The sequence below is a fragment of the Saccostrea cucullata genome, unplaced genomic scaffold (assembly GCF_032062105.1).
Source record: "Saccostrea cucullata isolate Sc308-1 unplaced genomic scaffold, CSIRO_AGI_Scuc_v1 ctg4855, whole genome shotgun sequence".
NCBI lineage: Eukaryota > Metazoa > Mollusca > Bivalvia > Ostreida > Ostreidae > Saccostrea > Saccostrea cuccullata.
Window position 1 is genome coordinate 115,353 of NW_026941374.1, and position 19,242 is coordinate 134,594.

A 19,242-nucleotide genomic window follows, 5' to 3' on the forward strand; every position below is an offset into this window, starting at 1 on the left:
ATATGTAAAGATCATTTGTGTTTTCCATCTCATTTTAGCTACACAAATACTAGAGAGGGAAGTTAAAACTTTTAAAATTAGATAAAGGCTGGTAGTATACAGTGGTAGAAGGAGGGGGCTACCCCCCCCCCCCCCCCCATGTTATCTTTTGGTATAGAAATTTTCATTTTGATGCTCTGATTCTGATTGGCTGCTTCACTTTTTTGTTGCCACCATCCCTTTGAAAAGAGTTTTGAGTTTTAAAAGTTTAAATGTTTTGTTTCTTTATTTTTAGCTCTACTGGTTGAAGACCAGATGAGCTTATGTGATAGTAAGGTGTCTGTCTGTCCCTCACCCAATTAAATCCGTTGTTACAGTCCTGTACAGTGAATGGTTGTCGCTACTGTCTATCTTATCAACTAAGTGTTCTTTGATACAAGATTTCATCTCGTATTATACTGACACTGTGGTGAATGCAGAATTGTTTTTCCGGATGTTTTTTGAATTTTATTATAGTTCTTCTGTTGTTTACATGTGCTCGAGAATTATTTGTCTTTTCCATCTCATTTTAGCTACACAAATACTAGAGAGGGAATTCAAAACTGTTAAAATTAGATAAAGGCTGGTAGTATACAGTGGTGGAAGGAGGGGGCTGACCCCCTATGTGTTTCTGAATATTTATCTTTCGATATTGAAATTTTCATTTTGATGCTTTGATTGGCTGCTTCACTTTTCTGTTGCCACCATCCCTTTGAAAAAAGGGTTTTGAGTTTTAAAAGTTTAAATGTTTTGTTTCTTTACTTTTAGCTCTACTGGTTGAAGACCAGATGAGCTTATGCGATAGTAAGGTGTCTGTCTGTCCCTCACCCAATTAAATCCGTTGTTACAGTCCTGTACAGTGATTGGTTGTTGCTACTGTCTATCTTATCAACTTAGTGTTCTTTGATACAAGATTTCATCTCGTATTATACTGACTCGCATAAGAAATACAACAAGCAGTGAAATACAAATATCTGAATATTTTGTGTAATGATTTTCAAAAATGAAGACAGTAGGTAAAACTTTATTTCGAAACATCAAAGCTTTCATTAGAATGTTGAATGTCATCTTTTAAATTCAGAAGGTAACACATAACTGCCCTACCCCCTTCCCTTTGCCATTCCCAGCATGCAAAACCGCCATACACAATAAATGCAGCCAGATTTTTCCCATACATTAGATTTATCACTCTCTTGATCAGAACAAAAGAATGAAATCTTTGGAGTATAAGTGCCTCAGATGCTGAAGTCGAATTTTCTCGAACCTGTCGCAGTGAAGTAACCCTTGGACCTCCAGACCACAGACCGTCTTTTATGCGAATATTACACATAAATGACTGTTAAAAAATCTTCTTCTTAAGCTCATTTCTCTGTTGACTGAATATTGTCGAACTTCTGTACATACAGTGACTAAGGACTGTACACTTAAAAGTCTGTATTCACAATTAAAAACCAAGGTCGTCTTGACTCGGGTGTCTGGATCCCTGCCTTGAAGGTCCCTAGGGTTGGCAAGACAGTTATTGTGTTCCACAGGCGGATAGCCGTATTGTGTTTGGCAGGGTGTTCCACGGGCGGATGGCCGAAGAGAAGATGAGTCTTGATCCGGGAGTGCTGCACACGATGAATCTAGATCTCATCAAATATACACTACTAATTAAGACATTTTAACTATTATAGTTTACTCAGATTGTTGATTTATGTTGTTGTTCAGTATAATTTGGCTGTGTATATACATGTATTAAACATGTATTACCAGTAAACTAAAAGGGTGTTCCACGGGCGGATGGCCGAAGAGAAGATGAGTCTTGATCCGGGAGTGCTGCACACGATGAATCTAGATCTCATCAAATATACACTACTAATTAAGACATTTTAACTATTATAGTTTACTCAGATTGTTGATTTATGTTGTTGTTCAGTATAATTTGGCTGTGTATATACATGTATTAAACATGTATTACCAGTAAACTAAATGCTCTCTTTTCTGTTTTGCAGGCTGTTTGGGCTGGCTGGGACCATGCTTCAGAGATTCCAAAGTTACCAGAACTCCTCCATAGAAATGGAATCATATTTATCTGTAAAATTAATCAATTTTAAGACACACTCTTAGGTATCATTGTCTGTAGACACTGTATCATATATTTTGTGGAAATTATTTTTGAGTGTATTTTGTAAAGAAATACTAATTTGTTATTTGTCTAACTCGATTCACATAAGGTGTAGAGTAATCTTTCTTGTTTTTGTACAGGTCCACCAGAGGGAGCTATGTGGGCCCTGGGGGACAAGATTGCCTCCTCTATTGTAGCCCAGACAGCAAAAGTCCCCACCATGCCATGGAGTGGATCAGGTATTTTATATAATTTATATCAATGTTCACTAATGATTTTATTAAAAATAATTAATTAATTAAAAAAGTCATTTTTTTGAAGAGTGTAAAAAATGAGATTGAAATATACTTAATATATACTTGTATAATGCTGTAATATTGTAATTCTCATTGCTGTCATGGTATAATGAGATTCATGTCACAAATTTATTACATTCACTAAATGATAAAACTTGAAGAAATATCATGTTAATGTTAATATCTTTAATGTCACAATCACAAAAAACAAATCTCCTAAAACCAGTCTTTTCTTCCCTAAACCATGTAAATTGGACCCCATGAAGATAACTTTAGTGAACATTTTCATTCCAGGCTTGACCCTGAACTACTCTAAGAGTGACAATAAGCCTGTGAACGTGCCCCAGGACCTCTACAGGAAGGGGTGTGTCGCGGACGTGGACGAGGGTCTGAAATCAGCCAATCAGATCGGGTTTCCTGTGATGATCAAAGCCTCGGAGGGAGGGGGAGGGAAGGGCATCAGGAAGGCAGAGAATGCCGACGACTTCCCCAATCTCTTCAGACAGGTATGGAATAGAAAGAGTTATTTTGTATTTATCGTGTTAGGGCCTAAAGAATTGCAAGAAGACTTAAGCAAGTGAAGAATAAAGAGAGAAACCTTATAATAGAAATTATAGTGAGATGCAAATTCATAGAGTTTATTCCAAAAAAATATGGTGAAATTATGTTTTAAGTGAGAGGTAGTTTTAACAGTTTTATAATGTAAAGAGAGATAGTGATAACAATTAGAAAGGAATAAAAAGTATAGGCAAATGGATATTCAATTTTAGCCCCCTCAGATCCCTTGTTGATAATGCCAAATTGAAATCGGTGTTAAATCTGCTTATAAAGAAATACACTCATTTTGCTTTCCAACAGAATTTTTTCAATATTGAGTTTCAATTCTAAGCTTTTATCAACAAGTTCTCTAATTTTGATGGATCTAAAAGAAAAGAGGAATCCTGTGTTCTAAATATAGGTGCAGGCTGAGGTTCCGGGATCCCCCATCTTCATCATGAAGCTGGCGACCCACGCGCGTCACCTGGAGGTACAGATCCTGGCCGATAACTACGGTAACGCCATCTCTCTGTTTGGGAGGGACTGCTCCATCCAGAGGAGACATCAGAAGATCATTGAGGAGGCGCCCGCCTCTATAGCCAAACCAGAGGTGTTCGAAAAGATGGAACAGGTAATTAGAGCTTTGGGGTTACTGTGGTAAAAGTCTGTTTAACTATAAACTATTTCAAGACTTTGTATGCCAAGTAAAATACTATATTCTCCCTCATAGTATAGAAAATACTTTTCTTTCAATTATGTAGTTTCAAAATACAGTCTAACTTTAATACCTTTAATACTAATATTACGAATATTAATATCCCGAAGTGATTTTGAGGTCCCCAACATTCAATTCTTTAAATGTTCCACCCATGCTTCGCAAATCCTTATTTACTTTTACATATTTTCTCAATCCAATTGAGTTTGGGATAACAAGAATTGACTGTCAATGAACTCTGAGACATTGAGCAAGAGAAAAATTCATTGGTCACGAATTATCATTATATAGCTATTAATGTATAATTATTTTTCCTCTAGGCTGCAGTGACCCTGGCTAAGATGGTGCGGTACGTCAGTGCCGGTACGGTGGAGTATCTGTATAATGTGTGTATTATATTTTCTCTGTAGGAGAGACTTTATAATGAGGAGACAGAGACGTTCCACTTCCTGGAGCTCAATCCACGTTTACAGGTGGAACATCCGTGTACGGAGATGGTGGCCGACATCAACCTACCGGCCGCTCAGTTACAGGTAAAGGGAAACGAGGACAGATTGCCATCGCTGTTTTTTGAAATTTTGTAGTTAACGTTATAGAAGTGTATATTAGGATGAAATAAAGATTCTCTTAGTAAATAAATCTCCATGTGTGGAATAATGTTTTTATGTCATGCCATGAATATGGCTGGGGCATATAGTGTTTGTCATGAAAGTCTTCCGTCTTTCCGTCCTTCTGTCCTTCCGTCTTTCCGCACACTTTATGTTTAGCTCTGTTCAAATTTAAGTTTCAAAGACACTATCCAAGATATTTTCATCAAACTTCATATGCTGATAGATATTGATGAGAGCTATGCAACTTCATCAACATTTTTTTACCTCGACCTTTCATTTGACCTCACTTTTCTTAAATTAGTGTTAAGCTCAGATTTAAACATACAATTCAAGATGGTGTAATCAAACTTCACATGTTGATACAACCTTGCATGGAAGATGCATCTCAGGATGAACACTACCAGACTCGCTTCCCGAGTCGGTTGCTGGATCTGACCTACATTTTTCAGATGAGTGACCAGGTTTTTGGAGCAGGTCCATTCCTAAAGAACTATAACCCCAACTTAGACCAAACTTGCATGGATGATGCATTTAGGGATGGACACTACCAGATTTGCTTCGGATGCTGGATCTGACTTATATTTTAGTTCCCAAGTTAATTCAAGCCGTACCTGAACCAAACTTGATTGGATGATGCATCTAATGCATCGAAATTGTTCAATGTTGTGCCATGACAATACGTTGCTCTCATAAATGTAGAATCAATGTACATACCGTACATATTAAATACAACTATACGACAATGTGCATGTTGGAAATTAACCAAGAGACCATGTTTAGATATATACGCTATATATAAAGATTGCTCCCAAATTATATACACCAACATGTAAACTGAACAAAACCCAGTGGACTTTATTTATTTATCAACTGTTAAATTATTCAGTATAAAAATTGACTGAAAATATATCATTTGAATTTACGAATAAGCATAGTTGTATAACAACTAGATTATTTTCAAACTATAGTGTCTTTTAAACTTAACAGTTATTGTTTAACTCATTAATTCATTTAATTCCTTTCCATTACACCACTGATAAACACAATTCAAGATGTCTACTTTTTTAATAATGAAAAATAATAGAAAAAGACATGTAAACAAACAGAATGGTTGTATAAAAAATACATTGTACTTAACTGCAATGTTATTTTTTGTATTTTACTGTGGATACTTGTACACTGTCAGTGTGTTGGTGTTAGATTGTCCCACATAGAGATTGTTCTCATCATCCACACACACACTACGGGGATACTTTACCCCTTGTTGTTGTGTGAGTAATAGAGACAAGAACTGACCGTCCTGATCAAGGAGGTGAACAGTGTCACTGATATCATCACACACCAGGATGTGACCGAGGACATCAGTACAGATTCCATAGGGACGGAACCCTGACTCCTGACCTGTGTAGGAGAACCTGTGTTGTCCTGATTTATTCACCACCACTACTGCCTTGTTATTAAAGTCTGATGTACAGATATCTCCATTGATGTTTTCTGTGATGTAGCGTGGATATCTATACAGTTCTTGTCCTTTGTTATCCCTCTGTATGTTCTGTAGTTCTTTTCCTGTCTTGTTGTACCTGGTCACTTTAGCCCCTAAGATAGCCTGTATTATCGCACTTGTATTCAATTTGGTAGTCTTTATCATCCCCACCAGTAAGTCCCCGTTGATGTGGGAGGAGTGTATGCTTAGTGGTTCCCAGTCTCCAGTTTTACTGAATTCAGTGATTTTATTATCCTGTGTTATCCTATTGATGACTTTCTTGTCTTGGTCTGTAAAGATCAGACCCCCGTCCTGTGTGACTGTGTGGTAACCTTTGTATTTACCACTGGTTTTTATCTTCTGTATCACATTTCCCTGTAGATCTGTTTGGACAAGATTACCCATATAGTCACTGATCCAGAGTCTGTCAGATTGATCTAGTGATACATGGAATACATCATTAACACCTGGTACATTGAACTCCCTGACCTTGGTGACAGAGGCAGATAGAGACATTGTTTGTTTCTTGTCAGATTTCTTTCTGTCTTCTTTCATCTGTTTATGTGTAGGTTTCATTGCTGTATTGTAGACACTTTCAATGGGCCTTATTTCTCTCTTCTCTGCTATGGTGTTGCGGACATGTATTTTTCCAAGTAATTTGGTGACATCACTTTTGCTGTATTGACCAGCAGTAAATCCTGGTGTGACTGGTTTTGTTGTCTCTGGTATGGGTCGGATCTTTGGTTTCTTCTCAGACATTAATTTCTGGGTTACTGTAGAGGACAGGCATCTGTGGAGCTCTTTGGAAAGGTTATTAAGATAAGTGATGTAATCATCCATGGTCTTCTCTTGGGTGTGTAGATCTTTTAACAGTGAATGCTCTATCTGGTCTAACTGCTTCATGTTCTCAGATATGACTGTGTCTACCAGACTTTTCAGGGACTCACCTTCAGTCTTCATGGATGTTCTGATGTTGTCCATAAAGTGTTTGATTTCTGAGGAATCTTTTTTAATTTCTTTCTGTAAATCTTGTGATGTAGGGAGAAAGTACTCATGAATTTTTGAGATTTTCTGCTGGAAGAGAGCAAATTTTTCTGTGTAGACTATTTCAAGATCAACAAATTTATGCCTTTCATGGTCTCCCACTGTTGCACATTTAGAACATAATGGGACTTGGCATTCTTCACAGAGCATGTCCACATCTTTAGTGGGGTGGATCTTGCATTTCTCCACAGGAAGTTGTCGTTCACGTTGCTGGTAAAGGACCACCTCATGGTTCTTGTTTTCTGGACTTTTCAGATGTTCATCTCTGCATTGTTTACACAATTTTTGATGACAAGGGTTGCAATAGAACTCGCAGTTTCTTTCACAGTCTTCAATGCCGCATTCTAAAAAGTGCTGGGCTGTGCCGGGAATATCAATTTTAGATAACGCCATCTGAAAAAATAGGAATACCCAGTATATGTTTTATACATATGTTCTTATCTATATTTGTTTTAGAAATATGGGAAAACAGATATTATTTGTAACTATATAAACATGTCAACAGTGATGTTATAATCATGCATTCAATTTGCTAATATTCTAGTACATCAATAAATTTTATCTTGGTTTTTATTCCATCATTCATATAAATAATGATTTAAATTAAATTAAATGACCTTTATTGTACATGTATACTTACAGCTTTTATGAATGACCGACAAATGACATTGTTCACAGCTAGACTTTGGAATGTCAAATGAGATTTCAGTTGAGATTTGAACGAGATTTGTAATTTACTTCCTGGATAAACTAGAGATAAATATAGATTTAAATACCCATACCTGAGGTGTTTAACAGAGCAAACATTTGCCAGCGCTCGCAAAGTTCTTTATACCTCGATCCATTAAAAAGCTTCTATGAAGTCACCCATTTTTAAAAGTCTATTACTGTATATATTTAAGGAATGTTTTTAAGTTTAGCGTGAATTATTGGTGTGTGAAAAATCACACTGACTTGTTACTTTAGCATTTTTCATGAAGCGTGCTAGCACTTCATGAAAAATATGCCTTATACTAACCAAGGTACATTTTCAGTGTCTAAAAGCACCAAAACTATATAGCTACAATATATATTTCCAACTGACACAAACTATATTTTGGAATTTGCAGTATATTATTGTTACTCATGTCTGTCCATCCACCCATCTAGCTGTCCATTTATCCGTCTGCCACATTTTCTTCCATGAAATACTCTTACATTTTTCACAGTAATCATCTTGGGTGGATATTTGGTGGTGTCATGTAGATGTGGAGTAAGGTTTCAGAATTTTCATTTGATATATAGTTCACATGAATTTTAGAAGTGGAACTTTGACAATTTTTATTCAGACACTTACTGATGAAAAAGAAAATATTATTTGCAATTGATGCATAAATATAGTTGCATAATACAGTATTTTATATGTTGTATATTTTGTGTATTACAGATTGCTATGGGTCTGCCCCTGTACCGGTTGAAGGACATCAGACAGCTGTATGAGGTGGATACGTGGGGGGACAGTCCTATTGATTTCTCTAACCCCTCCATACACCCCCGACCCCGGGGCCATGTCATAGCAGCCAGAATCACCAGCGAAAACCCGGACGAAGTAAGATTCTTTAAAAAGACATCAAAATATACTTCTGTGAAGTGAGAATGAAAAACTCGATCAACATGTCAGGAAATAGAATTATATCTCTTGTAGAGCTAATTCAAAGGAGAAAAAATGTTGCCTTTCTTAATTTTTATTAGGTCACCTGAGTAAACTCAGGTGACCTATTGCTATCCGTTTTCGTCCGTCGTCGTCCGTCGTGCGTCGTCCGTCGTGTGTTAACATTTGAACATTTTCAGCTTCTTCTCTGCAACCACTGAACCAATTTCAACCAAATTTGGCACAAAGCATGTTTGGGTAAAGGGGAACAAAAATTGTGAATTTCATGATCCTTGCCCCCCAGGGGCCTGAGGGGTGGGGCCAAAACCACTAAAATTAATGCAATCTTTAAAAATCTTCTTCTTTACTCCTGGACATCAAGCAGTCAAACTATTTGCATGATTGTAATCAGCATTGAGTCCTCTTCCAAAATTGTGAAATTCATGGCCCTGGGGTCAGGGGTTCTAGTGTTAGGGTGGGGCTAAATAAGTATATAGTGAAAATGCATTATTTCTTTGAAAATCTTCTTCTCTGCTCCTGGGTATTAAATAAACTTACTAAGTACATAGTTATGATGAGCAAGAGTGCCTCTACCAAATTTTTGAATTTTATGGCCCCAGGGTCAGGGGTTCTAGTGTTAGGGTGGGGCTCTATTGATTATATAGTAAAAATACATGATTTCTTTTAAAATCTTCTTCTCTGCCCCTGGGTATTAAATAGACCAAGTAAGTAAATAGTTATGATGAGCAAGAGTGCCTCTACCAAAATTGTGAATTTTATGGCCCCAGGGTAAAGGGTTCTGGTGTTTGGGGGGGGGGGTCATAGATTATATAGTGAAATTACATGAACTCTTTGAAAATCTTCTTCTCTGCTCCTAGGTATTAAATAAACTAACTAAGTGCATATTTATGATGATAAAGAGTGCCTCTACCAAAATTGTGAATTTTATGGTCCCAGGGTCAAGGGTTCTGTGGTTGGGGGGGGGGGGGACTCTATTGATTATATAGTGAAATTACATGAATTCTTTGAAAATCTTCTTCTCTGCTCTTAGGTATCAAATTAACTAAGTACATAGTGATGATAAGCAAGTGTTCCTCAACTAAGATTGTGAATTTTATGGCCCCAGGGTCAAGGGTTCTGGTGTGTGTGTGTGGGGGGGGGGCTCTATTGATTATATAGTGAAAATATGTGAATTCCTTGAAAATCTTCTTCTCTGCTCCTAGGTATTATATAAACTAACAAAGTGCAAAGTTATGATGAGCAAGTGTGCCTCAACCAAAATTGTGAATTTAATGGCCCTATCATCAAGGGTTCTGGTGTGGGGGGGGGGGGGGCTCTATTGATTATGTAGTTAAATAACATGAATTCTTTGAAAATCTTCTTCTCTACTCCTAGGTATTAAATAAACCAACTAAGTGCATAGTTATGATGATCAAGATTGCCTCTACAAAACTTGAGAATTTTATGGCCCCAGGGTCAGGGGTTCTGGTGTTAGGGTGGGGCTATATTGATTATATAGTGAAAATACATTAAATCTTTGAAAATTTTCTTTTCTGTCTCTGGGTATGAAGCAGATGAACTACCTATATAGTTATGATGAGCAAGTGCCCTAATCTTGCAGAATTGTGAATTTCAAGGCCCCAGGGTCAGGGTTGGGGGGGGGGGGCTCTACATTTATACTGGAAATGAATTAATTGTTTGAAATCTGGTCCTTTGTATTTATAAAACATTTATTTACTTTTTGATAGGCAATTTTAAGGGTGCCTTTTAAAAATTTGTGCAACCTAGGGTCATGGGGTTTATGTCAGAGTGTTAGGGGCACTACTGATTATTGATGAATATTACTGATTAGTTGGAGTGCATTTTTGTTCCCCTATCCTGCATATGGGTATTCAGTAATCAAACTAAGCGACTGTTAAGTTTATTGTTATGATGATCAATGGTGCTCTTTCAAAATTGTGAATGCCATATAGCATCTGGCTTAAAACATGTTATTGAATCAAATTCAATACACTGTAACTGGAAAGTTGTTGCATAATGCTCAGGTGACCTATAAGGCCCGTGGGCCTCTTGTCTTATATATATATACGAGGGTTGTCCGGAAAGTTCGTGGACAACATTGATAATTACTGACAAAATAGATAAAATGTGTGAAACTATTATTTTCATTAAATTCATGTTCCATTTTATTAATATGCAAGTTTTCAAGAAAAACAGAGCACAAATAGTTATATTTTTATCAAAATAAAAATGACACACACTCATACCCGGAGCACTAAAATGAAAATTCTTGACGTCACCCGACGTCAAAAGCATAATACGAGTATGTGTTATTTTTCTTAATATAGTCACCGTTTATCTCAATAAATTTCTTATGTCGCTTTAACTTGTCAAAAATATGTGCACGAAATGTTCAGGTTTCATACGTAAAATAATATTTAACAATCCTAGTCTCATATCCTGCAATCTTCCAACTTCTATCCGCGTAAAAACGATTTTATTTACGGAAATATGGTAAAGTTATGTTACAAAGTTCATTTTTTACAGCGCTGCAATCTCGGAATGATGGTTTTTCTTCACGCATGTCATCCTGTAATCTGTTCCTTCCGTCCGAAAATATTATATTCCACTTAAATAATAGTGTACGGCTTCTTTTACTATGTTTTCCCGATTGTTTATAAAATGTATTGGTCTCTGTAGTTGTTTTATCTGATGTCTACGCAGAATTTTATCACTGCTCACCTATTCCGAAAACGTCCCTTTTTGGAACAATTCCGATCCGTCTTAATATGTTCTAACTTTGATTGCTCAGTCATTTTACAACTTTGAATTTTAAATTTTGCAGGTTTGAAGTGATAACTTCTGTCAACCTCATAATGTAAAAGTTATCCAGATTTCTGCAGAATTTTATAAAATGCAAATGAAATTTATAACGTGATAAATAATTTTTTTTATCGAAATTTTGCGGTGCTCCGGGTCTCCATACCAAGTCTGATTATGAAGTCATAATTGTAACTAAACATTTGAAATAGAATCCGATTTTACATTTCTCAATTCACATTTAATTAAGAATCACAAATATGCTGATAATAAACATTTATTTAATTCTTAGCCTGTCCACGAAGGTTACGGACAACCCTCGTATATTTTAATTTCTGCCTTTAATTATTCAATAGTGTTTGGGTTGCTGGGATACATATTTCTAGAATCTCTATCATGAATGTGATAACTTTCATGATATACAATTATATACTGTATTGAAATCCTTTTTCTTCCAGGGATTTAAGCCTAGTTCTGGGACCGTCCAGGAGTTGAATTTCCGCAGCAGTAAGAACGTGTGGGGGTACTTCAGTGTGTCTGCCACAGGGGGACTACATGAGTACGCTGACTCTCAGTTTGGACACTGCTTCTCCTGGGAGGAGAACCGGGAGGACGCCAGAGAGTGAGTGGGGGTGGGGGACAGGAGGAGGGGGATAGGGAGGGTTAGGGTGAGGGGGGTAGAGCAATTTATGGTAATGCCTGATATCAAGATATTTTGTATCAAAAGAAATTTCATATAAATTGAATTAAATTCTGTTCAAAGGCAAATGTTTACTTTCATTGGCATGATTTGTAAGAATTAATTTTGGGTAGACTTTACTTTACCGGTCCCCAGATCCACAAGATCCTCGCGCTCATTGGACTATGATGTAACAACTACGTCACTCAACTGAAATGGATTAAATTTGCCCACTATTCGACTGATTAGGGTTAGTCTTGCACCCACCTGAGAGATTAGTGTTAGTCCTTGCACTAGTATTCGACTGATTAGGGTTAGTCTCGCGTCCATCCGAGAGATTAGGGTTAGTCCTCGCACATTATTCGACTGATTAGGGTTAGTTTAGCATCCGCCCGGGAGATTTCGTCTGAACGTCTTAGTCCTTGCATATCATACGATAGATTATGGTTAGTGAATCGTTCTTTTAGTTAAGTTAAAAAATTCAGTTGTTTCTGTAATTTTTCCAAGATCACAATTCAAATTCATAGGCATTTCCTTCGTTTGTTTACATGGAAGATTGGCTAAGTCCGAAAGAAATGACACTAAGCATGCGCCGCACGCGCTTCGTTCAGAATTATTCTTTGTCAATTTTTTCCATGAACAAACAACTATTTATTAATTTTTTTCAGAGAACGAGGTTAAAAATTTTGTTTAAAAACAAAGTTTTAAACTAAACTTTTCACCGTAGAATTCAATTTTGGGGTCAAAAGACCAAAAAACCTCGTATTTAAATTTTTTTTCGATTGCTCACGCGATCTCATATATACTGAAGTCGCCTTCGGCGACACTACATTTAAGCGCGTTTTTCTGGGGACCTGTAAAGTAAAGTCGTTCCTTAATTTTTTATGCATAGTTACATAATTAATTTTCACCAACCATTTTAAGTTCCCCTCATTGAAATATTCCCTGATATAATTAATTAATGAATTAATATGGAAAAAAGGAAGATGAATTGTAATGAATTGTCAGTAGTTTAATGAACAAAAAAATTATGGAAGAAAGCATTCTTTTAATAATTAATTTCAAATGAATTAAAGGAATTTAGTGGTGGCGTTGAAGGAGCTCTCAATCCGGGGAGACTTCCGAACCACGGTAGAATACCTCATCAAACTCTTTGAGACTGAGGAGTACCAGAACAACAAGATAACGACGGGCTGGCTGGACAAGCTGATATCTGAGAACGTCCAGGCAGAGAAGCCGGACGTCATGCTGGGAGTGATATCCGGAGCGCTCCACATCGGGGACCACCAGATCCAGGAGTGCTTCCAGATGTTCCAGACCTCGTTAGAGCGCGGACAGATCCTGCAGGCCACGTCACTCAAAAACCATGTGGACGTGGAGTTCATCAGCGAGGGGATCAAGTATAACGTCAAGGTAAGGTCAAGGACAGGACATGTTCGAACATTTATACCAAGTTTGATTGTCAGTGAATGAGAAATTTTTTATTTTGTTACTGTTAGATTGACATGCATAAATGATAAAATTGTACATCAAACAAATTCAGAATTTAATGCTGCTCAATTAGTGTGAAAAATAATGCTTTTGACAATTGTTTTATTAAATACATATGAGTACAATTTTTGTTGTTATTTTTTTAGGTTGTGAAGACAGGCCCAAACAACTACTTTATTTGTATGAATGATTCCATGCTAGAAGTGGAGGCACACAGGTGATTTAGAGAACAGTTTGATTATTCAAATTACAAATGTGTGAAATTTCAACCATGATTGATGCATGTATCAAGAAAAATGTACCTGTATTCAGGGAAATTAAAAAAATTAAGTTACAAAAACTTTATATATAAATTGTAAAATTAAAACTGTAAACCAGCTTTTACTTGTGACGACTTAATTTCGCGATATACTGGGGATAAACTAGTTTGGGACGATTATTTTTTGCGATCAGGTCTTTTTTGGATCCATTGTTAATAGACACAGAGACTTTATTTAAGGACAGCTTGATGATGAGAAATTTTCCCAATAACGAAGCTTTCACGAAAATTTCTCCTACGCTAATAAAAGTTGATTTTAATTACTTTTGTTTACAGATTAAGTGATGGGGGCTTGTTAATCTCGTTTGATGGAGCCAGCTTCACTACTTACATGAAGGACCAAGTAAGCAGCTACAGGATTACAATAGGAAACAAAACCTGTGTACTACATAAGGAGAATGATCCTACCAAACTCAGGTATTGCATAAAACAGCTACAGGATTACTATAGGAAACAAGACCTGTGTACTTCATAAGGAGAATGATCCTACCAAACTCAGGTATTGTATAAAACAGCTACAGGATTACTATCGGAAACAAGACCTGTGTACTTCATAAGGAGAATGATCCTACAAAACTCAGGTATTGCATAAAACAGCTACAGGATTACTATAGGAAACAAGACCTGTGTACTACATAAGGAGAATGATCCTACCAAAGTCAGGTATTGCATAAAACAGCTACAGGATTACTATAGGAAACAAGACCTGTGTACTTCATAAGGTGAATGATCCTACCAAACTCAGGTATTGTATAAAACAGTTACAGGATTACTATAGGAAACAAGACCTGTGTACTTCATAAGGAGAATGATCCTACAAAACTCAGGTATAATATAAAACGGTTACAGGATTACTATAGGAAACAAGACCTGTGTACTTCATAAGGAGAATGATCCTACTAAACTAGGGTATTGTATAAAACAGTTACAGGATTACTATAGGAAACAAGACCTGTGTACTTCATAAGGAGAATGATCCTACCAAATTCAGGTATAATATAAAACAGTTACAGGATAACTATATGAAACAAGACCTGTGTACTTCATAAGGAGAATGATCATACCAAACTAAGGTATTGTATGAAACAGCTTCAGGATTACCTTAGGAAACAAAACCTGTGTTCTTCATAAGGAGAATGATCCTACCAAACTCAGGTATAGTATAAAACAGTTACAGGATTACTATAGGAAACAAGACCTGTGTCCTTCATAAGGAGAATGATCCTACCAAACTCAGGTATTGTATAAAACAGCTACAGGATTACTATAGGAAACAAGACCTGTGTCTTTCATAAGGAGAATGATCATACCAAACTAAGGTATTGTATAAAACAGGTACAGGATTACTTTAGGAAACAAGACTTGTGTATTTCATAAGGAGAATGATCCTAACAAACTCAGGTATTGTATAAAACAGCTACAGGATTACTATAGGAAACAAAACCTCTGTACTTCGTAAGGAAAATGATCCTACCAAACTCAGGTATTGTATAAAACAGTTACAGGATTACTATAGGAAACAAAACCTGTGTACTTCATAAGGAGAATGATCTTACCAAACTCAGGTATTGTATAAAACAGCTACAGGATTACTATAGGAAACAAGACCTGTGTCCTTCATAAGGAGAATGATCCTACCAAACTCAGGTATTGTATAAAACAGCTACAGGATTACTATAAAAAACAAGACCTGTGTATTTTATAAAGAGAATGATCCTACCAAACTCAGGTATAATATAAAACAGTAACAGGATTACTATAGGAAACAAAACCTGTGTACTTTATAAGGAGAATGATCCTACCAAACTCAGGTATTGTATAAAACAGCTACAGGATTACTATTATTAGGAAACAAGACCTGTGTACTTCATAAGGAGAATGATCCTACCAAACTCAGATATTGTATAAAACAGCTACAGGATTACTATAGAAAACAAGACCTGTGTCCTTCATAAGGAGAATGATCCTACCAAACTCAGGTATTGTATAAAACAGTTACAGGATTACTATAGGAAACAAGACCTGTGTCCTTCATAAGGAGAATGATCCTACCAAACTCAGGTATTGTATAAACAGCTACAGGATTACTATAGGAAACAAGACCTGTGTCCTTCATAAGGAGAATGATCCTACCAAACTAAGGTATAATAGGAAACTCTGTAAAATTGATACAAAGTGTTTTTTTGTGGCTGGATCCAATTATTTTGGCTCAATTTTAAACTCCTCAGACACAGATGTGTTAAAAGACAGATAACTCTTGTGAAGTTCAAAGATGATACAAATAAAATGGGAGTGAACCTTTTTCTATAGAAGATTACAGGATTACTCTAGGAAACAAGACCTTAGTACTTCATAAGGAGAATGATCCTACCAAATTCAGGTATAATATAAAACAGTTACAGGATAACTATATGAAACAAGACCTGTGTACTTCATAAGGAGAATGATCATACCAAACTAAGGTATTGTATGAAACAGCTTCAGGATTACCTTAGGAAACAAAACCTGTGTTCTTCATAAGGAGAATGATCCTACCAAACTCAGGTATAGTATAAAACAGTTACAGGATTACCATAGGAAATAAGACCTGTGTCCTTCATAAGGAGAATGATCCTACCAAACTAAGGTATTGTATAAAACAGCTACAGGATTACTATAGGAAACAAGACCTGTGTCTTTCATAAGGAGAATGATCATACCAAACTAAGGTATTGTATAAAACAGGTACAGGATTACTTTAGGAAACAAGACTTGTGTATTTCATAAGGAGAATGATCCTAACAAACTCAGGTATTGTATAAAACAGCTACAGGATTACTATAGGAAACAAAACCTCTGTACTTCGTAAGGAGAATGATCCTACCAAACTCAGGTATTGTATAAAACAGTTACAGGATTACTATAGGAAACAAAACCTGTGTACTTCATAAGGAGAATGATCTTACCAAACTCAGGTATTGTATAAAACAGCTACAGGATTACTATAGGAAACAAGACCTGTGTCCTTCATAAGGAGAATGATCCTACCAAACTCAGGTATTGTATAAAACAGCTACAGGATTACTATAAAAAACAAGACCTGTGTATTTTATAAAGAGAATGATCCTACCAAACTCAGGTATAATATAAAACAGTAACAGGATTACTATAGGAAACAAAACCTGTGTACTTTATAAGGAGAATGATCCTACCAAACTCAGGTATTGTATAAAACAGCTACAGGATTACTATTAATAGGAAACAAGACCTGTGTACTTCATAAGGAGAATGATCCTACCAAACTCAGATATTGTATAAAACAGCTACAGGATTACTATAGAAAACAAGACCTGTGTCCTTCATAAGGAGAATGATCCTACCAAACTCAGGTATTGTATAAAACAGTTACAGGATTACTATAGAAAACAAGACCTGTGTCCTTCATAAGGAGAATGATCCTACCAAACTCAGGTATTGTATAGAACAGCTACAGGATTACTATAGGACACAAGAACTGTGTACTTCATAAGGAGAATGATCCTACCAAACTCAGGTATAATAGGAAACTCTGTAAAATTGATACAAAGGGGTTTTTTTGTGGCTGCATCCAAACATTTTGGCTCAATTTTAAACTCCTCAGACACAGATGTGTTAAAAGACAGATAACTCTTGTGAAGTTCAAAGATGATACAAATAAAATGGGAGTGAACCTTTTTCTATAGAAGATTAAGTTTTTTTATACCCCCCGCAAATGAAGTTTGGGGGGGGGGGTATATAGGAATCACCTTGTCCGTCTGTCCGTCTGTCTGTCTAGCTGTCTGTCCAGCTGTCTGTCCGTCCGTCTGCCTGTGCAATCGTGTCCGGTCCATATCTTTCTTACAGAGGGACATTAGAATCTACTACTCCACACTAAGATTACTCATGACCTAAGGGTGTGTCATGACCTTGACCCAAGGTCATTTGGGGAAGTTCAAGGTCACTGGAAGAAAAATTTCATAATTCGTGTCCGGTCCATATTTTTCTTATTGATAAACTTGGTAGGTTCTCATTTCACACAAAGATTTCCCATGACCCAAGGGTTTGTCATGACCTTGACCCAAGGTCATTCGGGGAAGTTCAATGTCACTGGAAGAAAATTTTCAAAAATCATGTTTGATACATATATTTTATGGATAAACTTGGTAGGTTCTCATTTCACACAAAGATTGCCCATGACCCAAGGATGTGTCATGACCTTGACCCAAGGTCATTTTGGGAAAGTTTAAGGTCACTGGAAGAAAAATATCATAATTCGTGTCCGGTCCATATATTTCTTGTGGATAAACTTGGTAGGTTTTTATTTCACACAAAGATTGCCCATGACCCAAGGGTGTGAAATGAGAACCTACCAAATTTATCCATAAGAAAGCCAAGGTCATTGGGGAAGTTCAAAGTCACTGGAAGAAAAATATGATAATTCTCGTCTGGTCCATATATTTCTTATGGATAAACTTGGTATGTTTTTATTTCACACAAAGATTGCCTATGACCCAAGGGTGTGTCATGACCTTGACCCAAGGTCATTTGAGAAAGTTTAAGGTCACTGGAAGAAAAATATCATAATTCCTGTCCGGTCCATAGCTTTCTTATGGATAAATTTGGTAGGTTCTCATTTCACACAAAGATTGTCCATGACCCAAGGGTGTGTCATGACCTTGACCTTAGGTCGATTGGGGAAGTTCAAGGTCACTGGAAGAAAAATTTCATAATTCAAGTCAGGTCCATATTTTTCTTATGTATAAACTTGGTAGGTTCTCATTTCACTGAAAGATAGCCCATGACCCAAGAGTGTGTCATGACCTTGACCCAAGGTTATTTGAGGAAGTTCAAGGTCACTGGAATAAAATTTCATAATTCGTGTTTGATACATATGAGTATATATAGTATATATATTATGGAAAAACTTACTTCTGAAAAACCCAGCGGGGGGTATTTTGTCCCGTTTGGACAGTTCTAGTTATACCTGCATGTATATTAAATACTTGAGAATTTCTATGTTTTCTATGAAGGTCCCCCTCTGCTGGTAAGCTGTTGAATTACATGATAGATGACGGAGGCCATGTGTTTGCTGGGGATGTGTACGCTGAGATAGAAGTCATGAAGATGGTGATGGAACTCACGGTCACAGAAAATGGATGGTAAAGGTTGTGTAGACAAATTACTTGTTTTAATTATGGCAAACAAGCTATTACAGAGTCATTGATTTTGTTGTTGTTTTGCTCCAAAGTCAACAATATTTCAGCAATATTTTGGCAGAATGCTCATGATCAGAAGTGATTAATGAATAAGACATAAAAAGGATTGAAAATCTATTAAGTTGAATATGCATCAAATTAAAATCAAGCAAATAATAAACCTGAAATTAAAAATATTTGTCAATGAATAAGTAATAGGTATGGAGAACCTAAGCTTTTAAGAATTAACACAACATTCCTCTTGTTACAGTGTTCATTACGTTAAGAGGCCGGGAGCAG

At 36.4% G+C, this 19,242-nt stretch overlaps 1 protein-coding gene and 1 pseudogene across 1 annotated transcript; one reads left to right on the forward strand and one right to left on the reverse strand.

Moving 5' to 3' along the window:
- The window catches only part of LOC134257707 (E3 ubiquitin-protein ligase TRIM36-like), a 49,019-nt pseudogene extending 41,509 nt beyond the window's left edge, over window positions 1–7,510 (reverse strand).
- On the forward strand, window positions 1,022–19,236 carry LOC134257703 (acetyl-CoA carboxylase 1-like; the record flags this gene model as incomplete). Its single annotated transcript, XM_062740291.1, has 12 exons — window positions 1,022–1,030; window positions 2,013–2,094; window positions 2,266–2,364; window positions 2,716–2,927; window positions 3,380–3,589; window positions 8,238–8,399; window positions 11,720–11,883; window positions 13,017–13,353; window positions 13,578–13,648; window positions 14,027–14,167; window positions 18,778–18,906; window positions 19,214–19,236. Coding segments are annotated over exons 1-12 (1,639 nt in total), but the record flags the coding sequence as incomplete, so codon positions are not given.
- Window positions 19,237–19,242: the final 6 nt, after the last annotated feature.